Source organism: Brachyistius frenatus, unplaced genomic scaffold (genome assembly GCF_029030835.1).
Source record: "Brachyistius frenatus isolate BFR_SWC_R1_liver_20210118 unplaced genomic scaffold, ASM2903083v1 Contig_5, whole genome shotgun sequence".
NCBI classification, from domain to species: Eukaryota; Metazoa; Chordata; class Actinopteri; family Embiotocidae; genus Brachyistius; species Brachyistius frenatus.
Window position 1 is genome coordinate 9,873,924 of NW_027210604.1, and position 18,135 is coordinate 9,892,058.

Here is an 18,135-nt window from a genome sequence, read left to right on the forward strand (position 1 = left end):
ACCAGTGATGCTCGAGGGTAACGGCTGTTTATTTTTATGTACTGTAGGTGTGTTTTGATATTGCCTTAAACTGTTAGATGTCCAGAACTTGATCGACTTGCTCCATTATTTGTTAATACGACAAGTCCTGTTGGGGAAAATCAGTGGAGTAAATTCAACTTCAGTGCCTGCAGCCTGACCACAGAAAATGGCATGACATTGAAGAGAATGATCAAATGTAGCATTACTATTGTTTAGAATGTAAAATGCCTTGACATTTCTCCTGTGAGAGTGGTTTGTATGTTTGTTACATAAAGAAATCTTCAAATAAATGAGATTAGAATTGAACCTGTGAGCAGCTTGTGGTTGAGTTGATTTTAGTGTCCCATTAAAACAAAGAGTAAAGTTGTGTTCGCAGTCAATCATGTTTTATTAACATTCCAAGTTAAATTAATTACGCACCGTCACTTTCACTCACATCCAGCAGAGCACACAGTAAGATGCTGCTCAGGTGCTGACAACCAACACTACGAGATCTCTTAAACCGATCGTCCAGAGAAATTCTTCCATTCAGGCTGCATTTTTAAGTGTCGTCTGAAAAGAAAACACTGATATCTGTGTGTGACGGCCTGTCCGGGGCTGAATTCACGTAAAAACTTGTGGTGTGCGTCCACTGTAAGACATTAATTTCCACACAGATGCACAAAATTTGATAAAAGTTTCAGCTGACACCTGCCAAGCACACACACACACAACGTTTTCTCTTCACTCTCACTTCCTGTCACGCACCCACGAGCCCAAATGCCAACGTAATGTCTTCAAAGGTTCTGATATCTTCAAATGTTTCACAAGACAAATACTTCGAATCACTCTCACACTGACACACAAATACCAGCTGTTTCTGAGGGTAAGTGATTGATTTCTCTTGTTAGGGTTTTGTACTCGGGGCTGCGGTGAACATCAGCCGTGGCTCCGTTTGCGAGGCTGTTTTTGCCGCCGGGGTTTCAAGATGACGTAGCGCCTGTAGGTGGTGTGATGGTCTGATATGAACGGGATGTAAAACGCTCTGAGGAGAGGAGATGACCTGGGAGAAAAATACTTCATTACAAAGCTGCATCTCTGTTTTCCAAGTCTTTGTATGCAGACAGTTTGCTTTGCACTGATATTTTCCTACTTGTAAAATTGTTCAAATGCCAGGAAGATATTTTTTTTTTGTTTTTCCAGTCTCTACTCTGGACCTTCTTTTTTCTCTTTTTCATTTTATGCTTTTTCTACTATTTAAAGATTTTGTTTCTATTTCTGTGCAATGTGTTTGCAAAAAATACCTTGATGGTTGAAGGAAAGGCTTATAAGCAATGATGTTCCACTCCTCTTTGTTGGCTGAGTAACGTGGTTCAAGCGGTGTCTCTTCATCTGTGTCCAGGTCCACCAGGTAGTGGCATTGTCTTAAATCGAACTGCACACAGTGAACAATTCACCATTTAATTCAAATGCTCTAAACTAGTGTATCTGTGTGTCAAACATCATGTGGTTGAGTGACTTACGTATCTGGTTGGCTCCTCCAGGTTCTGGTCGTTCATATCAGCTGGGATGATTTGTGTGGCCAGAGGACCAGACGCGTACGGCTGAGGGAGTTGCCCCTTAAAATCAGACTGAATGAAGTGCAGCTGCCAGCTGGAGATAATAAAGGGAAACTTTTAGCAAGAGACCCAGCCTCAAGATGATAAAAAAAAGATTAAAACCCTGTGTAGTAATCCTGGATACTGACTTGTGCGGTAGGAGGAAGCTGCTCGGGAATCGGTACCACTCTTTGCCGACACACACACTGACAGGTTTGCCTTCAGGGACTGAGTGAAGGGTTGGATCCTTGGCGATGCGGTGAAACTCTGGGTACAGGTCCAGAGGGGCGTGGTAGCCTGCAGACAGAAAAATAATCAAATTTGATCCTAAACTGTCACTTTTGTAGTCTGACACTGGTGTTTATGGAGAGTATTGTCTGTGTGTACACACACACACACACACACACACACACACACACACACACACACCTTTGAAAAGAGCCACGGAGCGTGACAGTGACAACACTGTGAAGACCACAACTGCGCTTAGAGCCAACCAGTTGGAGGAGACGGTGTAGTGCTCCAGTCGGTATCGCTGGAACAGGAAGTGGTAGCATTTCTGTGGGAAAAATGTAATTCATTTTACACGTTCATGATTAAACGGAGCCTGAAACAATTTAAAATACAGTTTTTCTATCAAAGCCAAAATCGGAAATTGCAAACCACACCTGTAGAGACGACAGGGCTACGGCCCCGCCGAGGCAGATGAGAGGGTAGATGGGGAAGAGGAAACGCTCTTCTTTATGAGGTCTAGTGAAGAAAACCAACATCCACAGATACATGGGAGACAGAGTCAGCCAGTATGGACGGCCCAGGTTCTGCACTGCAGAAAACACATGTGTGCACAAGCATATGAAATCATAGCAGTCGTAACAGGAAATGTGTGATTTGATGACATCATATCAGCGGTCAGCCCCAGACTGATTTCTTGCATCCGTGCTGATAAATGTGAACAGGTGAGAAGAACCAAGTGGATAAGGAGACAGTAAAGTGCCTGATTGTATCTTTACCACTGATAGTCATGCACATGTAAAATCAATATTTTAAATATTTAGTGTTGGTTTAGTCCTCACCATTGAACCTGTGTAACAGAGTCTCCATGAGAGCGGTGAGCGGCAGGGAAAACAGTGCCAGAGCAAACACCAGGTTGAAGTTCAGGATTCCATTTAGAAAGTAGAAATGCCACGGCTCTGTGCCTGAAAATCAAACAACACAAACCATGCAAATTATTACAACTAAAATACAGATTATCACCAAAAAAAATCAACAGCAGAGAAAACATTTTGACAGGAGCTGATATTATGTCCTTAAATCAACATAACATCAGCCGTCAACAGTCACTGTAACAGGCACCTCCAGTACTAGATACCAGCATGTTCAGTATTTTATTTCTGATGCTCCAACTAACTGATCAGCTCTAGTAAGGTCAAACTGTCTTTTTTTGTGTGATTTGTGCTTTTTTAAATAGATTGGTTCAATGCCAGCAGGAGCAGCCAGAGGCTAAAACAACAGCTGAAACTACACAATGCATTTTTAGTTTCTGCAGTTTGTTAATTATATGACAAACTGTGCCCCCCTCCCCAAGTGACACAAGTATGATGTGAGCTAAATTACCATAGAGATCAGGTCCATGAGGTGTAAAGACATTGTACAGAAGAATATTGAGGGGCGCTATGACCAGTTTGCCATAAAAGAAAGAGTCCACTGCCACCAGAGGGACCTGAGAAATGCAGACAACATGAACAAAAGGGGAAGTGAATGGAGACAGTTTTTGGTTACATTTAGCTTCAGCAACATAAATATTAATAGCATTAATAAAGAATTACACATATAACTATACAAATATACCATGGCAACGTATTACGCATGAAAAAACAGCGTGAAATGTATCATATTTTTTTATAATTTTTGACAGACTCTCCCACAAATGCTGCTTTCCCACCGCGTGGTACGGCTCAACTCAACACAACACGACTCACTTTAAGTACCAGGTAATGGATTTCATTTACCATTGCAGATAGAATCCTCTCAGTGTGGCTGGTTGTCATAGTGATGCCGTTTGATAATAATGTTACATCATCTTCAATGTGACACATACACACTCACTGGATCCTTTCATTGGGAACCAAACAGAGGAATGACTTCAGTCGACCACAGCTTGGTTTTGCGGATTGCTATTATTTGAGTAAACAAAACAAAAAATTTAAACTGCAATTTAAGTTTGGCCAGCGGGTTTGTGCAGGATGTCCTGTGTCACACAATGCAGATGCATTAATGGTTCTCTCTGACCAATCAGTGGCCTGCAGTGATTTGTGTCTGCTTAGCTTGCTTGGAACCTTAACAGAGGTGATACCAAAAAAAATGACCATGTCCCAGATGTTATAATCCAAAGCTTGTAGCGGATGGAACGTCCAAAAGGGCAAGTAGAGTCGACTCAGGTTGAGCTGTACTATGCAGTGGAAAAGCAGATACAACAGCTTTGCCTAGCAGTATGTAAAACGAAGTGCTAAACTTGAATTTGTGTTAATAAAAGTATTCTCACCAGCAGCAGAAGCAGAGCAATAGCTGACCAGATGATAAAAAATTTCCACTGCCTCTTTAACACCAGTAGGTCGAAGGCGATTGGAAGCCTGCAGAGAAAATAAACCAAAGATGTATTCACAGGAAAAACATTTTAACCAGCCTGTCTGAGACAAGTATAGCCAGCATTTAAGTTTACAGTCATACCCAATCAAAGCAGAGAACGGCCACCCGACAATGGCGCCGGCAGCCACGCCCAAAACGGCTAACGGTGTTGAGTCCTGAAACCAACCGGTCATAGCAACCAGCGTCGTGTACATACAGAAAGATGAAGGTAGGAAGGCTGAGGGGAAAGAACAAAGAGGAGGAATCACAAAAAACAAACAAGAACCTGTCACAGACACATTTCCTGGTCTCAATATAACAACTCAGCAGAGCTTAATTTATACTGTATTGCTTTCATTGGAATACGAAAACAATAAACGAATCACAAAGATGAAAAAAATGTTCCTCGGAAAGTGCACTCTGTCAAAAAGTCAGCAATAAACACCAAAGAAGGCCGAGATGGAGACAAACAGGGAGTTAACAGTCTTGTCAAGAGACAAGAGAAGAGAAGAAATGTGACCAACCTGCAGACGAGCAGAACATCCCCGTGCTCAGCACCAGGAACGCCAACATCAGTCGGCCCACATGTAAACCAAACTTCTTACAAACCGCCCTGTGTCACACACAGAGAAACCAAACAGTTAACTTCCACATCACATATACAGACATCTACATAATTAGCCCCAAATTGTAAAAGCCAAAGTGCTGAGAACAACCCACTTGGATTTAAGAGGAGGGTAAACTCACTTGTAGAAATAGAGTTCACAGACACAGCAGGAGAATGCTAAGACACATCGTACAAAGTAGAACACCAACACCTGCAACACAGTCATAGCACAAGCCTGAAACTACTGCACATGTTCCAGTGTAATGCACACACCTCTGTGTGTGAGTGCATGTGTGGCCCCATCGAAGAACATTTAACTAATCATTTTGTCCGGATTGCTCCTGACAAATATGTATTTTTCATCACAGGAGACCTTTTTAAATTTATTTCCTACGCATATTAATGTGGCCCTACGAAATAAAATATCTCCTGTTACAGCAGGACACAGCTGTGCTGTAGGTAGGCATAGTTCTCTCATAAAAGGTGCTGATTAATTATGCTGTCAAGCAGTGGAAGATGTTCAAATTGGAAAATACAACAACAGCACAAGTAAAAAAAAACGAGACCTTGAAATAGTTACCTTGTTTGTCTGTAGAACATGGGCATGCAAACAAGCAGGAAGAGCATGTAACCATAAGTAAGCATAGGACCTGATGGCGTACAGCGGAGAATATTCCCATGTTTGCATTCCTGTGCCGTACAGCAGGTAGTGCATCTGTCACGAAACAACAATTTAAGAGAGAGATGACGCAAAGTTATTCTGATATTGAAATTGGAGAAGAAAAAAGAAAAAAACCTCACAAAAGACAGAATACTGCTGTTTGGGACTTTAAAGGCAAAAAGAAAAACTCACAGGCTCCCAGTAGTTGAACGTCTCGTCGCAGTCGGAGATGTTGCTGAGCAAAGCTGCACAGAAACGTGCAGAGAGGAGGCATTTGAATGCAGTCGAACCTTCTGGAGCCCATACCTGCCCTCCGCGACTTATTGCCCTGTAAAAAAAATTAAATAAAGATACATCGATACATTGACTGATTTGATCAGCCTATAGATAGACAGATAGATCGATCGATAGCTAGATAGCTAGATACATACATAGATAGACAGATACTTCATTCATCCCCTCTGGGAAATTCATGCCCACTAGCTCATACATATAAATCTAGGTTTAAAAAACACTATAATAAAATAAACAACCGATAAAAACCTAAGTCAGTAGTAACAGTGGGTTAAAAAAAAGAGAAGATATTAAAGAAGGTATTAAACAACAATCTTCTTGTATTATATGTCAGTTTACTTGAACAGTACAGCAAATCCTCTCTGTGCATATTTAATCACAAATAACTCAGTTCTTAAACAGCCTCATTAGCCACCTGGACAGGTGTGTTTTAACAGTTGGAATATCCCAGTGCACCTGCTTTTAATAAAACACTTCAGAGCCAGCTGCATAATATGCAGTTAATTACAAAAATTAAGTGCGTGTTGAATACATACTGAATGTCAGCTCACCACAGAGAAAAGAAAAGCACTAACTACTGTGAGAACACAAGTGAACTGCTGAGCACAAACACTTACTGCTTCAAAAGACTGTTAAAACCAATTATACTTTATACTGCTGGTTTTACAACCATCAGTCTGTTTAATGTCTGCTATCATCTTGCAGCTCTGCCCCGTTTCCCCCTTACACCGAGATGCCTGATTTAAATATTATTTCAGTTTCATATTTGTCTTCAGCTTTGCATCTCACTTTTGTATCAGGCGCAATTATTGCTGTGACTACAACTGTTGCTATCATTTTTATTAGCGGTAGTGGCATCATTTTATCATTCAAAGCATTTTTTTTTTTAAACATCCTTTGTTTTCTTGTCTTATTGCCTGTGATGTGTTTCTATATTGCCTCACATGTTATGTATGATGTTTGAAAAGTGCTCTACAGATGATTTATCATTATTATACAGACACAGACGTCGGTGACCAAAGTGTCGGCCATTTCCAGTCAGATTTAAACCATATTCTTGATTATGTACAAAAACATTATTGTAAATGTTTGCGTTAAACTTGTGACATTTACATAAATTTAGATTTTCACAACACACATGTTTGTATTCTGTGTATTTAAATACATCTTTCAATCCTTGAGTACAGGTATACAGGTATAACATTTATGGTTTTTAGTCGTGTGTTTCCACATAAGCAGTGGGAAAAAATACTGTTTTATTCCCAATTATCTGTTAATCATAAAAACAAATGGTGGAAGAATTATGTATTTGAGTAAAAGTACCCATGCAGCAATCTAAAAGTCCTGCATGAAAAATCTTAAAAACTACAGATGTATTTGCAGAAAAAGAAAAAGGTTAAAGTACTGTTTTTCTTTCTCTGGCTAATATATGATCATAACCATGAAATTATTAAATTAGGAATAGTGAAGCATCAGTGTGTCAGCAGCATCTTAAAGTTGTAGCTGCTGCAGCTGGACCTAGTTTGAACTACTTTATATCCAGTTTTATTTAAAGGAACAGCAAATATATATATGTATATATATATATAATCTCCATTGTGTAAAATCTTCTGAAAAGTAACTAAAGCTGTCCAATAAATGTAATGAGTAGAAAGAACAATATTTCCCTCTTAGATGTGGTGGAGTGGCCTACCTCAAAACAGTTTTAAAGACAGGTAACTGTGTAAATGCAGATTTATTTCCACCGCCGCCAATAACCTCCCAGATGTGGGAAGCTGTGTACCTGTAAATAGGCTATTAGAAGCATTTGATTAGTGTTTCCAGTCACAACAGTCCTCCTTGAGTCATTTGTTCACAGCCATCCTCAGATTAATCAGATTATGGGCTCTACTGCAGCTCAGCATTGATCTTCACGCTGCGCTTTATTATGACACGTCAGCGTACAAAAACGCATTTCAAAAGGACTACAGCGACGTGTCAACAACACCGATCGCTGATTTAATAGAAATCACAAACCTTTGCATCCGTGGCGAGCACGAGTTGACCCACAGAGCAGATTCAAAACAAAACTGTGGTCAGCAATCAAGAACAAGGCAGCGAACACCTGGCGAGAATGAATGAAGCCCGCCAGGTGACCCGGCTGCGTTACGTCGCCCTCATAAACACGAGACGATGCCACTAGTTATTGAGGTGGGGACACAACTGAGCAGCCAGTGTGCTTAAAATGACTGTCAGCACGTCCTGTGTGTTGTTCGTCTACAAATCCTTCTTGTCGTGTCATTTTGGTCAAAACTTGCGAAGTAGCTCGCTAGCTTAGCTTCCGCCGCCCGGGCTGTCAGTCACACCGGGGATGGAGCTCACATCCCCGGCAGCACTAAGCGTCTCTCCTCCCGGCTCTCGTACTCACTCTTGCCGCGGCTCTGTAACGTTGCTGTCCTCGCTGACTTTCTCCTCTTTTGGTGGCCGAGCTTCGGCGGAGATGTTCACGTTGTTTGCATCCTGCCTGCTGCCTCGCCTGGTCCGCTGCCGAAGCGCCTTGGCCGCCATGTTTACCGAAGCTGCTTCCCGAGTCGCGCTTCGTGCATTTCCGCCTCTGTCCGGTTATTGACAGCTCTCATCACAACACAGGGACATCACGTCGTCACGTCTCTGAGGCGGTGGTCTCTGGACGAGACTGCACTCGGCTTCCTTTCATTATTTTTAAACACCACTCTACACACAGGAGAGAGATTGATATAGTTATCTTTTTAAATAAAACCTCTTAATGCGCAGATTACAACAATCCCACAAATGACCTGTTGTAGAGTACACGACTAATTTCAATGAGTGCAAATTATCTTTATTATCAAGGAACAACCAGTCAGGGGTCTGTTTGTTTTCTTACTAAAACTACTAATGTGATTGCTGAAAAAAGAAAATCAATAGCCCCAGTGTCTAACTAATGCGTTTCCAGTTAATTAATTCCAGTAGATTGCCAAGAGTCTTTCAGCAGGTCAGTTGATCTTGCACATGTGAAATGTGTGCAGGGAAGCACACGATTCAATTTATAAGGATAATAAAGTCTCCAGTTCTAAATGAATAATTCTGTTAAATGTGCTTGGGTTAACATGAAGCAGTTATTTCAAGAAAGTTTTTCATTCATTTACAACCATCCCACAGTCCTCATACACCACAGAGGCACAGGGAGAACATGAAAACTGTACAGAGAAAGGCCTCAGGTTCAAAACCAGAAGCTCCTTGCTGTGGGGTGACTGTGCTAACCAGTACACCACCATTAATTACTTAAAATTCGTACTTTATGTCAGCATCGTTTTGTTGTCACACGAGACTTTAACTATTTACAATGATTCTTAACAGACCACAAATGTATGTTAAATAACAGGTTTATTGTATCATTAGAACACACAGTTACACGGTCACATTTCACAGATACGGTACAGCAAGCGATGTACTTTAAACACTGTTCAACCACAGTTCTGTAGAATATATGCTTACAATTTGCACAACGACTGCTAACAAACAGACTCGTACTATAATGTCTCTGAAAAAAATAGGAGATTAAAGGCCTGTTCCTGCTTGAGTTTCCACTGGCTGCTACCTGATGGTGACTTGCAACCGAGAGGAACATAATGCCTCCAAATGTTTGTGAAAATTTAGGGCTTGTGTGTGTGACAGAGCGTTTGTGTGTGAGTGGTATACGAGTCTGTAGCAGTAACTGGTCTGGCTCAGGTCGGGATGTGAGAAGTTATCAATGAGTTTAAATTGCTCCACGGTCCCGTGACTGGCCTCTCGGACCACGGCATGAAACTTCTTCTCCTCCCATGTCGGCCCTGTCCAGAAGCTGATGTCAAAGCTGAACTGCTCAGAGAACAGGGAAAATGGACAGAAAGCCATCCCTGGCGATGGGCGCAGTGAAAACTGATTAGAGAAACGAGGGTCGCGTGACCACAGCAGCCGCCAGTCGGGGAGTGAGAACAGGAGCACTGCGAGGAGGTCCAGATTTAAAGATACAGTGAGGGTGACATGGCTATTGTTGTCACTGGCATTGCTTACAAACACTTTACCAACCAAACCCATCGGCTGTGCCATCAGACGCAGGCCCCCCTTTTTAGTTACCACGGAAACCCCGTGGGGAGCGAGTAGGGTTTCCAACATATCTCCAAGCAATTTAATTGGCTCACTTTCTGAAGGGAAAACACCTCTGAGGAGAAGCTCGTGAAAGGCCGGCATGGCCCAGAGGCTGATGGGCACGTTCCTGAACACAACGCCACTAATGCCAAACAAGCTGGTAACACTATTACAACCCACACAGGCTGCCGCCACCTCTTTCTCCTCCTCCTCCTCATTTCCTTCAACACTCTTACTACTCCCCTCACGCTCCTCATGACTCCCTGCAGTGTTAATTACCTTCTCTTTTTTGGTTAAAAGTTCTTCCATCTGAGGGAGCAGTGACGGACGAAGCATATAAAGACCACTTTCCCCTTCATGGTCAACATCAAGGGAGCATGCAGACCTTAAGCTCTCAGCTCCTTTGCTCCTCACCCTGTCCGCTCTCTCTGAGGTCACACATGTGTCCGACGCAGTCTCTCGAGTGTCTGTGTGTCCGTGATCTATTTCTTTGTCTGTGGTGTCAGAGGTGAGGTCCTTCTGAAGCAACTGGATCCAGTAACAGTGTGTACTGCCAACGCCACAGCAGCAAGTCTGCAGCTGTCTGGCCGTGAGAAGGAAGGGAATGGTCTCTGTCGTCATGGAGACCGACCACTTCTCCGCCAGTCCTTGGAGGATAAAATCTTGCACCAACTTGACAGGGTGGACAGAATCTGAGCAGAGAAATCCCCTGATGAAAGAGAGGAGACTGAACGCACATTTCTTTTGTTGAGCATTTGTCTTATTCATCACACAGCATGAGAGTCTCTGTGCTACGATACCTGAATATGTAATCACTGAGCTCCGCTGGTATGTTGTACTGCACTGGCTCCCCTTCAACAGCCTCCTCCACCTGAAGTGTCTCGGCAGCGGTGTAGGGGAGGCTAAGAGTAAACACATGGAGCAAAGCTTTCTCCACATGAAAGCCTTTATCCTGGCTCCTGTGCAACAGCAATGCTGTCATTAGACACAGTCAGAACGCAAACACACAAAGGGACAGCTTTTATTCATACACAGTTAACACTCACCTTTACTCCTTACCTGTATCCAGTGCACTTGTAGCTCCGGTGCTTCCCACTTTCAAAAGGACGGACAGCACTGAGGATTAATTGGGCTTCTGCTGCCATGGCAGCCACCTGCCAGCTGTTGTGCCACTCTCGCTTCGGCTGGTCCACCGGTGTCCCGCCCTGTCCGTTGCACAAGGTAACGTGGACCTCCCCGTCTTCAGCCAACACCTGAATGCAACTGGAAGCAAAGAGAAAACAAAACAATTATTATTATTATATCACTTTGAGAAACTCAAGTTGGAAATGTGTTTAGGTTATGTAAATTGTATGTAAATTGAGGATAAATCAGACTATTTTAAAGCTGTTGAATAATAAACTACTTTGATTATTTATGAATCATTTTGAGTGATTTTTGTTCAATTAACAAATGTTAAAATCCTCAGATTGGTCTGCTGGTCGGGACAAAACAAAGACATGTTAGGTTGCTCCTTGAGCCCTGGGAAACACTGGTCGACTTTTTTTTTTTTTTAATCATTTACTGACTTTTTTTGAGACAATACTCAACTGCACCATTGATTTATTTTAATGAGGTGTTTGAAAAAGCTGGTTTGGATACAAATAAAACCTGAATTTACCTTTTACAAAATAAAAGTCTTCCACGGTCCTAAGATGCCAATAAATTGACCTTGAGTTATTATAATTACTATTTTCTCAAACTTTTTCACATCAGCTCACATGAAATGGAAACGTGTGCAGGCACATGATGAATGTTTGAGAGGAATTTCCAAAAACAGAAAATGCTGTAATTGATATTATGCCAGTATGATGGTGATTTTTTTTTTTTTCAAGAACTGCTACCACAATCACATTTAGCTATAATTTTAAGTATTCAAATGCTGTTCACGCAGAGATGCAACTGCGTTTCTGAGAAGCACAACTGTACATATGTTTAAACCTAAGATAAATTTAAAAAATTTAATTAAAAAAGAAAACAGAAAATGTCAAAAATCTTGTGTGCAAACAAGATATATCGAAATATAAAAAAAAACCAATCTGACTTAATTTCAGAAATACAGAAGCGTCAGGGTGCATTAGTGCAAAGAGGAGGGAGGGTTAGAAATGTTACCTGAGGAAGAAGTTTCTGAGAAGGTCTCTGTTTTTTTTCACACCGCTCTTCCTCCCGCAGTGAGGAAAGTTGAACACCACACGGTCAAAAACGCGACCCTGCAGAGAGGCGCACTCCCCCAGCTTTGTGCAGTCCACCTCAAAGTGCACAGCTCCGCCTGAACAACAAACACGGAAAAGAAGTACACCAAAAGTGTCGCCCCATCCAAGTCAGCTCAGCAGAGTGCCCCCCCCCCTTCCCACCTTACCTGCATCCTTGATGGTCTGGATGTTTTCGGCTGCACCTTCATGCCGCAGTGCCTCCTCCTGATGCTGCAGGCAGCTGGCCGTGATGCTCGTCCCCGTTTCACAGTATCTCTGACTGGCCGAGGCAGAGAAGGAGAAGTTCCCTTCTCCCACCAGCAAGATGGACCGTGAAGGAGACATATCCGGGCCCCGGTAGAAACAAGAGGGACACGCGAAAACTGGATTCCCTGAGAAAGTTGCCTTAAAATCTGAACCACCGCGTTTTGTGACTCAGCGTGGCTCAGATCAATAAGGATTTTTTTTTTTTTTTTTTTTTTTTACTGCACAGCAGAACAATACAGATGACCTTCTCCACGCAGTCCGTGACAGACTTGTACTACCTCACCTGCAGCAGCCTGCGTTTGGATGCGGTGTCGCAGATACAGTAGTCCGACAAGAAACAACGTATGGCGAACGTGGCGAAATACTTCAAAGCCTCAAATCAGCTAACTAATACGTTTTAAATGAAAGACAGCCACATGAAATGTATACGTGTCAAAATGCAATAATATTACCATCGAACTAACAGTTTATACACGTAAATGTAAATGTGCAATTTTCCAGCATTCCCGTCATGTTTTCGGAGGGACACATTTGCAGGACATCACATCTGGAGGAAGAAGCTGCTAGCAGCATCACTTGCATTCGCACATTAAGTTGGTAGTTTATTCCCCAAGAAAATCCACCTGACAGTTTTTCTGATGTGCGACTCTCATTTCCGCTTGGGATTTTAACGTCTTTTGATCTCATCGGAACTAGGTATGTTAAACCATTCAGCCCTCATGCATGTCTGTTTTTGCTGATGCTAAGGTCATGCTGGCTAACGGATTGCTGCACCATTAAAACAACAGATGCATGATGCTCATATGTAGTCAGAATCACTGACGCATATTTAGTTTTAAATTCCTTATAAAACAACGTGAAGAGCCAGTATAATAGATCTACAGATACTTGTCATCTTATTTGTGATTCTGTCTGACACAGTGGTAAAAGCACAACTGGCCAATTTTTTTTTTTTTTTTTTTTTTTTAAAGAAGTGTTATTTCCTCTCTGAGCTGTATTTTAGGCCAGGTTTCTGCCCTCCTTCTGTTCTCCTCATGCAGGACAGAGTCTGGTTTTAAGAAATGCAGGTACAGGCAGCAGGTAAGGTCAACAAAAGGGTCACAAATCTCGTCTTTGTGTCTTGTAGGACGTGTTCGGCCCACATGGGCAGTGTTCTGGCTTTGTCTTCCAGTTCGGGCCATCAGAACTGGCCTTTCTCCACAGACCCTCCTCCTTCTCGCTGGGACACACATCCTGCTCACTGGGACAGTCCACCGCGCTGGGAGAGGAGGGATGGCCGCCTGCCCAACCCGGGCAGCTTTCACTCTCTCCACAGGAGCTCCAAAGGTACAAAAGCAAGAGCTGTGGAGTGCACACAAGATGTCCAGGTGCGGTGCATGGATAAGGGTTCACACAGCTGCATGTAGCTTAAATGCCCGTGTCTTATTGCTTTAAAGCTGCAATGTTTTTTTTCTCCATTGAAATTGGCTTGCAGAACAAAAAACATGTTCACATCCACACTAGAAACCAAATCGCTTTCTCATGTAAGGATCAGGAATTTGGTTGCCTGCTTGCTGATTACTCTGAAATCAAAGTCTAGATGTAGTTTGAGCTCCAAAAATAATCATACATTTTTACCAGTACAATTGTGTAAATAATAATAAACAAGACCTAGTATTATCCAAGGGCAGCTGGATACTTTTGAGTATGTGCAGTGTTTTTCATGACAGTGAACTCTCAAACATTAAACTTATTCAATGAGAGAGAGGCCTTTAGTTGCGTAGAAGTTATCCTGGGTTCCTTTGTGACCCGGCAAACAAAATAAATACACAAAATGTGTTATTAATGTTTATGGTCTGACTGCTTCTTCTCCCTTCCTCCTCAGATGTGTTCCCTCAACAGATTGAGGGTGTCAAGATGATGATCAATAAGACTCTCAGCAGCTTCTTCAAGGTGACACATCCACCCAAATTAATTTACATGTAACAGTTTTATTAGAGCTCTGACTTAATGACTGGGTTTTCTTCCAGGTCAGTCATGCTCTCCACCTCAGTGCTGTAAGTCCTTCATACTATCGATTCCACGTGGAGCATCTGCAGTCTGACGACTACAGCAAGGATAAGGTCAAGCACAACTCACCAGATAAATAATATACTACCATTGTTCTGTTATGATGCTTTTATCTGTAACTCTGGGAAAAAGGTGGAGTATGTTGACGAGTTGTATAATGTTCGTTCCTCACATTTTAGGATGCCCCGGCATTGATCGGTGAGATGGACTCTTCAGGTAGTCTGAACGCCCACGCTCTGCTGCATCTCACTGAGCGTGTGCGAGCCAGAACGGTGTTCCAGGTAAGGTCCTAATCTCCATCTCTCCCATCCAGTATTCAGTCACTGCCTCTGAATAAGTCAGTTACTTCACTCAAAGCAGCTAACTAAGTGTTTGAATTACTGATTGTGTCTTAGACGCAGCAATCCCAGTTTGTAACATGGCAGTTTGAAACCGAGTACAGAGGGAACGACTTCACTGCTGCTGTGACGGTAGCCAACCCAGATGTGCTCAGAGAGTCAGGTGAGAAATGACAGATGGAGTATCACATGAGTAGCATACCGTTTTACATTCATAAGCAGTGTTTGATAGATTAATGTATTGACATGTTTTTTTATCATCCACCACTATTAGGAGGAGCTCTTATTTTTCTTGGTCAAATATTACTTGTTTTTTCACGATATTTTCCGATAGTTACTAAATTAGCAATAAAGCACTTTATCATGATATTTTATGTATCTGTATGTTTTTCCTGGACAGTTATCCTTGTAGCACACTTCCTGCAGAGCGTGTCCTCTGGACTGGTGTTAGGGGGGGAGCTGGTCTACCATCGGGGACGAGCAGAGGAAGGAGGAATTCTCACTTTGGCTGGACAGTACTCAAGTAAGTTTTTAATCATGATTTTATCTTAAATATCTTCAATTAACTGAGCTGGTGTCATTCGAGATCTGTTTTGCTTGATTTAGCTTACAGTGTTTAAATTATTTTTTTTTCTGTCCCTCCGTGCAGGACCAAACTGGGTGGCAACGCTGAATGCAGGGAAAGGAGGCGCTCACGCGAGCTACTATCACAGAGCCAATAAACAGGTAGGGCAATACAGCCGTACAGTGGAAATCAGAGGTGCCAAAATCTTTCCATTGAAGGGACAAAAAATTATCAGGATGAAGGGCCTGGGGAGAAAAATAATTTTATATTATGTGAAAATTCATTTAATTAAATTGTAGCATATTTTGCAGAAAATTTACATCTAAAGTAAAATATCAGAATAATTAAAACTCTTTAAACTGTGTCATAGTCATTTTATTATTTTGCAGAATTTTTTTGTCAAAAACATTGGCCAATTTTTTTCTAAATCTTCTGTTGTCATAGAGCCACAGCCTCGATCTGTCATCTTTACTGGCAGTTCAGTCAGTGACATAGGACACACTAACAGCACATGAGCATCAGCAGGACAGAGAGAGAATACCATCCTTCTTCATAGATATGACAAAGGCCAATGTAATAGCAAAGCTTCACAGCAATGTGCTGTACATTGCCGTAACACTCTTAGTATGTCCTATTTAGCTGCACACATTTTACGCTTCATAAACATTAGGGATTTTGGATTTTACAGCATTTAGCAATAAGTAGAATAAGCATGAGTTTGTCAAATGCTGTGGTCAGCTATATCAAAGAAGGTGGAGGCCAAATTTGGCCTGTGATTGGATTGCTCTGGTAAAAACACACTATTTACTTTAGGAGAATTTTGTAACTTTATGTTTGTGTTTGCCAGATCCAAGTTGGAGTGGAGTTTGAAGCCAGTACTCGGACACAGGAGACCACGACCTCATTTGGGTACCAGATGGAACTCCCAGAGGCCAACATGGTCTTTCGAGGTAAATTTCCTACTGCAGGTTTGAGTCAAATAGCATGGAAACTATTCAGAACAGTGTATAGGAATTTGTTTTTGTGTGTGTCCAGGTATGATAAACAGTCGGTGCATAATAGGAGGCGTGTTGGAAAAGCGTCTGACCCCACTGCCGGCCACCCTCATTATGGGTGCTTTTGTAAATCACAGAGGTGACAAGCTGCAGGTGGGTCTCGGAGTCAACGTGGGATAATCCTCTACAATGCCCTGCTGGAATTACAAATTACTGTCAGGACTGTCGTCCAGAGACCTGTTATAGAGGCATCACGAGGAACTGTTCTTCCAAGATTTGTCGGACCCCTCAAAACACTTCCTGTTTCTTTAAGTCGATGCAACTCACCTTGCAACCTACCTCTCAAAATGGAGGTGATGTTTTCTGATTGGGTAACAAAAGGACTGCACTGGAAGAACTGATGAACATTTGTGGGGGTCAACATATGTGACTGGAGACATATTACTGCCCCTGAAACCAGACTGCACATCACCTTCTGGACTATAAAAAAGGATAAAAGGCATAATGTACTGTAAACTTAGAATCAAGGTTTTATACTGTAGCTAGTCCTAAAACTATGTAAATGATATACGTGATACTAAAAGATAGCATTTTTTATGTTTTAGCCCATTAACTAGAAATGATGTGTTCTTGATCTTATTGCTGGCTATATTCAAAAGGTGGTTGTAAAACAAATACATGTTTTTTTCCCATCTTCCGGGCAGTAGCTGGTTTACATTAGTGCCAGTATTATTTAACATTCAACTTGTACAAACAGCAAAGTTCACCATCATTGTAATGCTTTTTAGCATCTGTCTCCTAAACCTTGAATTTTGGAGCTTCCCGGTATGAGAATGTACCAACATTTACTTAAGGTCGATCTATAACCGGACCAGTCAGCAGTAACGTCAATCCTGTGTGAGTTTTAATAAATGGGTGAAACATCGGTATGATTCCTAAAAAATGTGTAGGAGTAAGTAATCATGTGCATTTTCTGACAGCATATAAAATGTGTGCGTTCCGCACAAACAGAAAGCCTGTTGATTCTTAAGAGAAAAGGTGCTGCTCCATATGTACTAACCTCAGACTGAGGCATGTGAGAGTGTCCGTGCAGACTCCGCTGATTGGGGGCTGGACAGTGTGTACACAGATGAAGGCATGGGGAAATGCTGACCTGTATGCAACCTGCACTACTTTCTATTTCCAGTTCTGTTTAACATATAAAATGGTGCATATGTATTATTTATACATTATGTAATATAAGCATGTAGAGAAGTTGAAGGGTGGGACTATCTTTTTGGACTTAATTTATTAAAGATGTTATTTATGTCATAGTTTTTGTTCTTTTGGAGGATTACTACGTGTAATACAAACCAACAGAATTACCACCCAACTTTGAACCAACGTGCTTTGTAGCCTCTTTTAGCTTTTTGTTTCTATTGTACATGGTTGAGCATCTAGCAAAAATAGTCTGTCTGCCTGGCATTGTAAGTGACCAAAACAAACTTTAAAGGAGAGGGAATATTTGACATTTATCATGTAGCTAGAAACACCAGAGACTAAATGAAAACCTTTTTCCCTCCTCTACATTTATGAAGCTGATTTATGAAGTCACAGAATTTGTACAGTTTGCTTGCTTAAAAATGTATGATGCTAAGGCTTGCATATATGTGAATGAACATTTGTTGCATTTAAGATCTGGCGAATTGCACTCACACAATGCTGAGTAAACCTACCACCACCAGAACAATCTCTTGTATTTTACAGTATACAGTTTTTAAATCTGGTGTCCGGTGAG

The 18,135-nt window shown here is 41.8% G+C and overlaps 3 protein-coding genes across 4 annotated transcripts; 1 reads left to right on the forward strand and 2 right to left on the reverse strand.

Annotated features, from left to right (window-relative positions):
- Positions 1 to 243: 243 nt before the first annotated feature.
- On the reverse strand, positions 244 to 8,373 carry alg9 (ALG9 alpha-1,2-mannosyltransferase). 2 transcript variants are annotated; one of them, XM_069721905.1, is made up of 15 exons: positions 8,193 to 8,373; positions 5,684 to 5,819; positions 5,411 to 5,545; positions 4,971 to 5,041; positions 4,748 to 4,836; positions 4,326 to 4,461; positions 4,141 to 4,228; positions 3,213 to 3,318; positions 2,672 to 2,794; positions 2,267 to 2,421; positions 2,028 to 2,157; positions 1,748 to 1,895; positions 1,524 to 1,653; positions 1,305 to 1,435; positions 244 to 1,063 (listed from the first exon to the last, which is right to left on the reverse strand). In XM_069721905.1, the coding sequence occupies exons 1-15, from the start codon at positions 8,330 to 8,332 to the stop codon at positions 940 to 942; spliced, it is 1,842 nt and encodes a 613-aa protein (XP_069578006.1). In that variant the 5' UTR covers positions 8,333 to 8,373; the 3' UTR covers positions 244 to 939. The 2 variants fall into 2 exon arrangements, with proteins under 2 accessions (XP_069578006.1, XP_069578015.1); XM_069721914.1 differs by lacking the exon at positions 8,193 to 8,373 and adding an exon at positions 7,802 to 8,179.
- Positions 8,374 to 9,152: 779 nt separating this feature from the next.
- On the reverse strand, positions 9,153 to 12,694 carry fdxacb1 (ferredoxin-fold anticodon binding domain containing 1). Its single transcript, XM_069721938.1, has 5 exons — positions 12,312 to 12,694; positions 12,065 to 12,221; positions 10,973 to 11,176; positions 10,714 to 10,872; positions 9,153 to 10,622 (listed from the first exon to the last, which is right to left on the reverse strand). Exons 1-5 carry the CDS (start codon positions 12,487 to 12,489, stop codon positions 9,380 to 9,382), a joined length of 1,941 nt encoding a protein of 646 aa, XP_069578039.1. The 5' UTR covers positions 12,490 to 12,694; the 3' UTR covers positions 9,153 to 9,379.
- A 34-nt stretch (positions 12,695 to 12,728) lies between these two features.
- On the forward strand, positions 12,729 to 17,671 carry LOC138634790 (mitochondrial import receptor subunit TOM40B). Its single transcript, XM_069721949.1, has 10 exons — positions 12,729 to 13,107; positions 13,538 to 13,737; positions 14,276 to 14,343; positions 14,421 to 14,513; positions 14,640 to 14,741; positions 14,856 to 14,961; positions 15,199 to 15,321; positions 15,448 to 15,524; positions 16,211 to 16,313; positions 16,399 to 17,671. The coding sequence occupies exons 2-10, from the start codon at positions 13,554 to 13,556 to the stop codon at positions 16,536 to 16,538; spliced, it is 996 nt and encodes a 331-aa protein (XP_069578050.1). The 5' UTR covers positions 12,729 to 13,107; positions 13,538 to 13,553; the 3' UTR covers positions 16,539 to 17,671.
- Positions 17,672 to 18,135: the final 464 nt, after the last annotated feature.

Excerpts from the sequence above, each read along its gene's own strand:
- alg9 (XM_069721905.1), bottom strand. The coding sequence starts at position 8,332 with ATGGCGGCCAAGGCGCTTCGGCAGCGGACCAGGCGAGGCAGCAGGCAG. Across the intron at positions 5,546-5,683 it reads CGTTCAACTACTGGGAGCCT|ATGCACTACCTGCTGTACGG; the intron begins GTGAGTTTTTCT and ends GTTTCGTGACAG. Across the intron at positions 2,158-2,266 it reads TAGCCCTGTCGTCTCTACAG|AAATGCTACCACTTCCTGTT; the intron begins GTGTGGTTTGCA and ends TTTTTCCCACAG.
- fdxacb1 (XM_069721938.1), bottom strand. The coding sequence starts at position 12,489 with ATGTCTCCTTCACGGTCCATCTTGCTGGTGGGAGAAGGGAACTTCTCC. Across the intron at positions 12,222-12,311 it reads CCAGACCATCAAGGATGCAG|GCGGAGCTGTGCACTTTGAG; the intron begins GTAAGGTGGGAA and ends TTTGTTGTTCAG. Across the intron at positions 11,177-12,064 it reads CTCAGAAACTTCTTCCTCAG|TTGCATTCAGGTGTTGGCTG; the intron begins GTAACATTTCTA and ends CTTTGCTTCCAG.
- LOC138634790 (XM_069721949.1), top strand. The coding sequence starts at position 13,554 with ATGGGCAGTGTTCTGGCTTTGTCTTCCAGTTCGGGCCATCAGAACTGG. Across the intron at positions 14,514-14,639 it reads ACGACTACAGCAAGGATAAG|GATGCCCCGGCATTGATCGG; the intron begins GTCAAGCACAAC and ends CTCACATTTTAG. Across the intron at positions 16,314-16,398 it reads GGCCAACATGGTCTTTCGAG|GTATGATAAACAGTCGGTGC; the intron begins GTAAATTTCCTA and ends GTGTGTGTCCAG.